Source organism: Chenopodium quinoa, unplaced genomic scaffold (genome assembly GCF_001683475.1).
Source record: "Chenopodium quinoa cultivar QQ74 unplaced genomic scaffold, ASM168347v1, whole genome shotgun sequence".
In the NCBI taxonomy this organism is placed as follows: domain Eukaryota; kingdom Viridiplantae; phylum Streptophyta; class Magnoliopsida; order Caryophyllales; family Amaranthaceae; genus Chenopodium; species Chenopodium quinoa.
Genome location: NW_018744537.1, coordinates 4,047,726 through 4,056,724, shown reverse-complemented (window position 1 = coordinate 4,056,724; position 8,999 = coordinate 4,047,726). Strand labels below are relative to the sequence as shown.

The 8,999-nt window shown below is 36.9% G+C and overlaps 1 protein-coding gene across 2 annotated transcripts; it reads right to left on the bottom strand.

The window, feature by feature from the left end:
* Window positions 1-1,411: 1,411 nt before the first annotated feature.
* On the bottom strand, window positions 1,412-8,658 carry LOC110698740 (centromere protein C-like). Of its 2 annotated transcripts, none has more exons than XM_021876253.1 (11): window positions 8,205-8,658; window positions 6,769-6,914; window positions 6,522-6,610; window positions 6,328-6,430; window positions 6,060-6,232; window positions 5,195-5,946; window positions 5,024-5,102; window positions 3,665-3,729; window positions 2,540-2,771; window positions 2,328-2,435; window positions 1,412-1,963 (listed from the first exon to the last, which is right to left on the bottom strand). In XM_021876253.1, exons 1-11 carry the CDS (start codon window positions 8,376-8,378, stop codon window positions 1,836-1,838), a joined length of 2,049 nt encoding a protein of 682 aa, XP_021731945.1. In that variant the 5' UTR covers window positions 8,379-8,658; the 3' UTR covers window positions 1,412-1,835. The 2 variants fall into 2 exon arrangements, with proteins under 2 accessions (XP_021731945.1, XP_021731946.1); XM_021876254.1 differs by having other exon boundaries at window positions 5,024-5,099; window positions 8,205-8,649.
* Window positions 8,659-8,999: the final 341 nt, after the last annotated feature.

Here is an 8,999-nt window from a genome sequence, read left to right as displayed (position 1 = left end):
GTTTACATAATTTAAAAATATCGTGGATTTATACTCCATAAAACCAAATACGTGTATGTGTTGTTAGGACTTCCTCCCGTTTCTCATAACTTTTATATAGCACTGTCAAAAACCGAACCGAACTGGTGAAACCGAACCGTTTCAACCGATCCGAATGAGAACCGAACCGATTAAAAACCGATTTTATGAAACCGAAAACCGACCCGAACCGCATGTTAGTAAAACCGAAACCGAACCGATCCGAGTAAACGTTAAACCGTTTAAGAACCGAACCAAATCTAAACCAAACCGTTTCTAACCCGAAACCGTTTAAACTGGCATAAAAACCGTTTACACCGAACCGTTAACAAACTGCAACCCGTTTGCACCGAACCATTTATAAACCGAACTGATTATAAACCAAACCGCTTATAAACCGAACCGTTTATGAACCGAATCACTTATAATTCGAACCGTTTACAAACCACTTCCTACTAGGAGTATTTTGAACGACTCGATAAAAATCCGATTTTTTTAAATAAAAAACAGACCCGAACCGTAATTTAGTAAACCTAAAATAAAACTGATCCAAATAATGTTAAATCTTAGAAGAACCGAACTCGTTAACAAACCAAACCAGTTATAAATCGAACTAAAATAAAACTGAACTAAAAAAGAACCGAACCGTTTCTAACCGGGAGAAAAACCATTAACAAACCGCAACCCGTCAGCACCGAACCGTTTACTACCCGGACCGTTTACAACCCAAACCGTTTACAACCCGAACCGAATTTAAACCGGGATAAAAACCGTTTACACCGAACCGTTAACAAGCCCAACCCGTTTGCACCGAACCGTTTACTACCCGAACCGAATTTAAACCGTTCAAGAATAAACTGAAACACCGAATCGAACCGATAATTATTTAAACCGAACTGAAACCGACCCGTAAGACATTTAAACCGATTTCAAACCGACCCGATTTCAAACCGAACCGAAACCGAACTGTCAAACCGTTTTGACAGTACTACTTTTATACTATAAAATCCACGATGCTATTAATTAATCATAATCTCATATTCAAACACAACATCAAATTGATACAACCGCAGACTTAAAAATAAACAATAAAAGTTGAAATCATATGAAAAGTATGCATAATAACATTATTTAAACTTACCTTGATGGAATGGACAAGCGAAGAAGAATGTACAAGTATATATTTATTAACAAGAAATTAGTGCATATTTTAATGAATACATTAAAATTTGATACAATTGCAGACTTAACAATCAATAATAAAAGTTGAAATCATCCGATAAACATGCAAAGTAACATAATTTAGGCTTACCTTGATAGATTGGACAGGCAAAGAAAAAAAAAATATATACGAAGTATATTTTAATTAACAAATAACTTGTCCATGAGAACGTATACGAGAAAACTTCACAATGACTATGGACAAGCGAAGAAAAACAGTTAATGCCTGTGGAGGATGCGAGAAGTTTTTATATTGAGAAAACTTCACAATAACTTGTTTGATTTAGTTTTATCTGTATTTTTAACTTACCGATTGTTATTACACCCGTTTCTTTATGACAATAACTTACCATGGTTAACATCTTTTCTTGTCCTGCCCTTACCATTGACGCTAAACTTCATACTTTCTTCCTGCAATTTTCTCTAGGTTACAGACCTTACAGTTAAGTCCACAAAGTACTAGCCATCCTTATTAAGAGTTGCAAGGATTAATGAGAGTCGAATGGAAGCTAACTGTCATCTTCATTGGAGATCAAATAGACAGAAGTTCGTAAATTACATTACAAATAATACAACTCCAGCATTTTCTGGCCACTTCAGTGTAAGGAGGCCAACTCAACCAGATCTTTGTATTCATCGGAAACAAAAGACTTCACCTTGACTTTAGGTTCTTCTGCATTCTTTGATGGAGAGGCATACTTCACTCCAATCACAGTCACTAGACCTGAAAACCAGTTCAGGAATTAGACAAGAGTTTTATAGACGTATGTCTATAATGTGCGTATATAAATAGAATGTATCTGCAAAAATAGGACTAAGACCAGACAGAAACTCTAATCAAACATGAACAATCAGGCTATATAACAATATAAAGTTGAAATCATAAATGAGAAACAAAGCTCAGCATAGGATTCTGGATTTCTGGATCTTCACTTAGTGAGAGGAAAGAAAATTGTAAATTTTTAAAAACTCATTTTAACATTTCTAAGTCGACAAGTTTCAACCCAACTTACGGTAGAACTATTGAAACAAGAAAATATGCCATTTTGATGAACTTGATTTATCATTTGGTGAAAATGGAAACTTACTCTGATGAACACGTCCATACAAAAACCGTTCACCTCTCCAGTACTCTAATGGTCTCATTCTTATCCTTGTACTACGCCTAACTCCAGCCTCCAATTTCGTACCAGCATCTGCAAAGAGAATAAACACAAATGAGCACATAAAAGCCAATGCGGATGGCAATTCAACAAATTCAAAAGCAACAAACAGTTATTGATGAGGCACAAGTACATACAGTATAAGCTGGTTCGACGAAGCTCCTTGGTCCCTTTTCTGAGTCCTGGGCGAGCACCTTCCACTTTTCTTCTTTTATTCCTAGCTTCTGCAGAAATAGACGCCTCCGATTGAGTTGATTTTGTTTTTGCTTGCTGTCCTTTCTTCGCTGTTCCCTCAGCAACAACTGCTTCAGATGGTACCTCTGATATCTCCTTCTCTTTTAATCTCCTCTTGGAAGATCTCACAGTTTCCTGTTATACAAAAGAAGATAAATTAGGAAACCAATAGAGCAATATGGTCCAAAGTCTACAAACTCACAAGCAAAAGCTGAGGAAATGAGCAGAAGTATAATATAACTGCCATTAATGGGACAGGCCAGTAGGGACATAATCACACATTGAAGACCTCCAGTAGAGAGTCTCAAATGAAGAAAAAAAATAATTAGAAGCAAAAAATGACCTCCAGGATCTGGCAGAAGCCTGCATTTCAATAGGTAAAGTACATTTCCTTACAACAGAACAGCAATGGATAAGAGGTGATCCAGCTGATTTAGGTACTTTGGGTGTTTTATTATTTAATAGACCACCACCAACAAACAAAGAAATGCAGCAAACCACAGAAACACAAAAAATACAGACCATACATGTGAAAGAGCTAATGAAGACTCCTTAGCAATACTAACAAATATCTCAGTATTTCACAGTCGAAAGCAAATAACTATTTAACAGTTTGATGAACTGGTTGTCCGCCAAAAAAAGGAATGGAAAACTAAAGAGGGGTGAGGGGTCATTGTTCGAAGCATCTATCTGGCCAGTAATCCAGTACTGATCTGTGTTCAATGTTTCAGTATATTTGGTAAAAAATTGGCAAGAAGCCATATGCACTGCCATTTTCATAGGTAAAAGCTGCTAATACTGCCGGTGCAAGCTGGTAGTGATCAGTGTTAGAGATTCTATTATAACAAATCGTTGAGCTGCAAGGGTTTAACTATCAATCATAAGTGGCTTGCACCCTCCACTATATTATGATTCATGTACTTGGAGCTGAAATTCAGAATTCTAAATAGCCCTTCTAGTTCGTACTTTGTAAATACTAGCTCACAATAAAAATAAATAAATAAATAAAAAGTAAAAGTAACAGCTACCTCAGTAGGCTCTTCCACAGCAATGTTCTCTGTATTTGATGGTTCGCTAGTCCCACCTTTTTCAACTGCCACAATTTAGTTTGCTTGTCAGAAAATAGAAAAGAAAATGTGAAAGCCTAAAGTTATGAAACCCAGAGTCTGAAACAAACTTGTCTTAGCATGTTCAACATAGAGCAGCACAATACATGGGGAAGAAGGCAAAAAGAGGAAAAAATGACAAAAATGTAAGCAATTTTACACAACAAACCCAGAAAGCATGTAAAGATAATGGATGGAAGCTTCATTAGTACATCACTGTTCTAATATAACAATGACATTTTCAATGATAAAACAGGTGGTAACTATAAGGGCAGATAAAATAGTACTTCGTAATAAATGAATAAATGAATAAACCTTTGCTATGGACATCATATATCAAGGGCATCACAAAAACAAGTTGTTCAGGAATGTTATTAAGGATGAAAGTCTGACTGATCCGCACAAGCAAGTACTACACAAGTTGTCTTTGTAGGCATTATATAGTTTTAACTCTTTCAACGATTCATTCAAGTCCTATGCATTTAAAGGTCTTTCAAGATTTAAGCCATTTCTAAACCAATAATCACCAACTTCCTCAGATTATTCCCAATAAAGGGCAGAGACCTCAAAAATATAAAAATGCAGTGAGACTTGTTCCAATATGGAATACAAAACCACCTTGAGCAGAAAACAGCTAGCATTTTTGCAAGATTCAAGCATACATTCTGACTGTTGGCAATCAGATCTCAGTCAAGATCAGTAACTATTGGCACCAAAGCAACTTTTGCTATACACTGATATCAGATCACAAGCCTCATTAGTGGAAAATACATCAGTTCAGACTTCAGAGCAAGAATGAAGCTACAAGTCTCAAGCTGGCAGGATACTTGTCACTTTGTCAGCATACCCTATGCAAATAGCATCTTTTCATAAACATATTTTTCCTTAAACAACCAAATTACTAGCGCATCAAGTTCCAAGCAACATAAGCACAAGGAACAAGCTTTTCTAGGGAAGGAAAGGATTGTGTATATCTTGACCTTCATAGACCTTTTATTTATGGAAGGTTGTATATCGCTGCTTTTGTTGGACATACTACAGTAGTTAAGAGGATGCAGATAAAAGCGACAAAGGATACGCACATGTATATATAAAGATGAATCAATCCATGCAATTTACTCCCTCCATCCCAGGAAAGTATGAAACACATCCTCCACATTCCCGATTTGCCCTCCCAAAGTCATCCAGTGCACACAAAGACACAAATAAAAACTTATGCTATACAAGCAAAAGCTAATGAATATATGCATCATGCATTACATGATACCAATATTTAGTTACCTCCATAAGAGCTAGATTTCTCCTTATCAAGGCCCTCGAAGTTGAGTTGTTGTCCAGGTGACAGGGTTGCATCCACCTGCTTGTTAATCAAGTGTCCAAATCAAATTTCTAACTTATACGAGCTTAAAAGACGTTATCAAACAAATCATCAAGCTCCAAAGTGAGACTAACCTCATCCTCGTATCTTTCGGACTCACTAGTTGGACCTACATCATTAGACGTCAATGCAGGTCTATCCTCATCAGCACCCGCTATGTTTTTTTCTACGTGCACTGGAGACCTTCCAAATTCACATGAATCAGTCCTACTACTAATTGGATCACATTGCCCAACAACATCCTCTTTTTCTTTAGGTTTGCTAATGGGATCTACATCCTTTGCTACAGAGACAAAAGTATCATCACCAGAAACTGCATTGCTTTCTTCTTCATGAGCTGTGGATCTCCTAAATTCATGCGAGTTCTCCCTCGCATTAACCTCATCAGATTGGCCAGCCTGATCCACCCTGTTATCTGGTTCACTAGTACGATCTGTAGCCTTGGCTGGTGATAAATCAATCTGAAGGGGTGAAAATTGGTCCATTGATGGACTACGTCTAGCAATGTGTCTATTCAACAATGAGATAGACGCCAATGGACTTCTGGATTTTGCAGGAGATACTTGGTCACCAATTCTGGTAGCTTTACTCTTACCAGACAGATGAACTACTATATTATTCTTCTTTTGCAAAGCTGAGCTTGAAGCCAAAGATTCACGCAGCTGAACACGCCAGTCGGGAAAGAAAGTTTTACCAATATCTACGTTTTTTATCTGTAGTTTGTCTCGGAGAACATCCTCTACTTCATCCTTATTTAATTCTTCATAATTAGAAGACAATAGCTCATCAAGCTTGCTGACTTTGCTAATTGTCGTAGATTTGGATTCTGTAGAAATGACAAGAGATTATTCATCATCCTAGTTAGAAATAACAATGAAATAATCATAAATCTCAAAGCAGCACTGAACAGTTTCATAGCAACTTAACAACAACACCCACCAGGCTCTCTCACATTTGGTGAATTATTGATAACTTTAGCATCTGGTACGACATCATTGTGAGCAGGGCTTCGTATGTCATTATCAAATGTTTCTTGAGCAGGCAAAAGGGTCTCATCAACCTCAGCCACTGAAATTGAAGAGCGAAAACGATTTGCATAGGTGGCTGACCTCCTGTACAGACAAATATAGTTACATTCACGCATCCCATATTGCATTGATACATAAGTTCACATAAGCACATACAAGAAAAGAACAGAAGTTCTAACCCCAAAAGGCCAGGCCGACGACGACTAGGAGCCGAAGATACACGATTTTGATCCAATTCCAAAAGTGGCTCGCCATTTAGTCTTTGCACTTCCTTTTTGGCATCTATAATTCATTCAGCAATAGCATGCACTATGAACTGAAAATTTTATGCAATTGAGAAATAATTTAATGTCAATTGAAAACAGAAGCTTACTTTCCATCCTTTCATACGCTGCGAAATATTCCTCTGGATCACTCAGTTTATCAACATCTATGCTAAATTCCAAAGTCGCAGCAGGCTGACTGCAGTACAAAAGACAAGAGTACATCCCACAGTACAACTTATTATAAATCTCTAATTGCAATAAAGACATGAATTATCTTGAGGCAAGAGAGGGGGGAGGGAGGGGATCACAGCTGCCTAAAAGGAAATTAAATGTATTTGGTTATTACTTCATCACCTTGGAATAGGTTTTGCAGAAAACTTGGCCCGCTTAAGTCCTAGAGCAGGTCTTCTCTCTCGAGGAACTTTTTGTTTTTCTACGAGAGCATTTTCTTCTAGTATGGTCTTTGTTTGCTTTAACAGCTTATCAGGACTACTTAATACCTGAAAACAAAGCAACATCAATATATAACTTTTTCAGCTTGTACCAAAGTACTCATCGGTGATATTAAAATTATAAGGAATCTAGATTTTTAAGTCAGCCCTCCATCCAATCTGGAGGGTGCATAATAGTTAATACAGAACCTTCCCTTCTAAACACCATACGTCCAGTCATCCATACATCTACAATATAGATGTGCTTAAATAGATGTGCTTAAGCATACCGTTCCCTTCAGATAATCTTATCTGTCCAAGTCAATAGTTGGAAATAGCAGAAGATAAAAAGCACTATACCTATTTATCTTACAATTTCAAACCATAAAAGTGAGAAATTATGAAATCTATAAAATAATTAAAAATAAAAAAAATAAGTAAAAGAGAGAGACAGAGCAGAGCAGGAAACCAGGGAAAAACCATTTGACGACATTGTCAAGTACTCTAGCTCCTTGTTTTTCTAAAGACTAGCAGGTCATTTTTAAATTTTCATGACTTTCACTGTCCAGACATTGATACTGAAATTTTTGCAGCATCACAAAATGTCAACCCATGCAAGGTTACTGTGATAAACAGTAACTAGTTTCAAATCTTTTAATATGATGGCCATACAATGAAACAAATAGCTCATTTTGAAGTGGACAGATAACAGGTCTAATCTAATCCAAACAACGCCGTAACATGGATAGTCAGAACCCTAACAAAAGTGCCATGCCAACTCCTAACTATTCAATTGATTTTATTGTCGGAAACATTCCTCTTCACGCTCCCAATTCCCTGACTGAAGCGCCACCAGCTCATCGTGCCATACCATAGTCCATAAGTAGTGCTTGAAAACTCAAAAGCGGAATCCAATACTACTCAAGTCCACAAAACCTCCCAATTTATATACATTAATTTATATTCAAGTCAGAATAATCCTCATCCAACATTTTAAACTTCCATAAGAGAAAATCTGTAATAACTAAAATTATTCTCAGAAACCCGTAAATGTTCACCTCTTAGCACAAAAAACCTCAATATTACAGGAAAATTCAAACAATCCAACTAATTTCCAGCATTTCAAAACCCACCAAGCTTGTATTAATTATAATTCCCTCCAATTCTATGAAACCAAAAGTGCAGCCAAATTAAACCCTAAAACCCAAATTTCCCAAACAAAAAAATCACAATCATCAGCCATTCAAAACTGTTGATAATCACCAAATTAGAATCACAATTGGCAACTTGGCATTCAGATCCAAACCCAATGACAATTAATTAAAAATCAAATTGAAGACATTGAGTTGAGTAGCTTACTCTAGCTTTAAGATGAGCGTCCAAAGCGTCGAAAATGGAGGAATTAGGGTTTGAAGATGAGGCAGAAGATGATAGTGAAGAAGACTTGAAGCTGCGAGGGAAGAGAGATAAAGTGGATTTGTCGACGAGTGGGTCGACTAATTCGAAACCCTCAGTTTCACTACTTACTCCCATAATTTGCACGCTTATTCTGCGTCGAATTCTCCAGTTAGGGTTCGAATTTAGGGTGATTGAAGTTGATTTTTGAAGAATTTGGGGATGAAATCGACGAATTGTCTCTTTCTCTCTCTTCAGGTGAACCCTAGCAGAGTGACACCATATTTTGGGGGGTTTGAAAGGGGGAAGTTTCGAAATTTTGAGAGGGCGGGACGCGGGAGGGTTAGATTAATCACCAGGTGATTATGTGTAAGTTTTTCCTGATTTTTGTATTATACTCCGTACTACGATAGCTATGGACGTTTTTTCAAAGTGAGCCAATTTTGGCAAATATTAACCAAAATGGTTTCGTGGCAAAAGTATTTACCAAACTAAGCTTCCAGGCTAAAACGCTGTCTCGGTCAGCGTTTTATGCCTGGGTTTTTTTTAAAAAAAAATCAACCTAAAAACGCTGTCTGGGACAGCGTTTCTGTCGTTTTTTTTAAATTTTTTAATTGCCTTTTATTTATAAAAATGTTTTAAAAACAAAAACAGTTATACCAAAGACGCTATCCCAGACAGCGTTTAACTCTGAAACTCTATAAACGCTGTCTTAGACAGCGTTTAAGGTTATTAATGAAACGCTGTCTGAGACAGCGT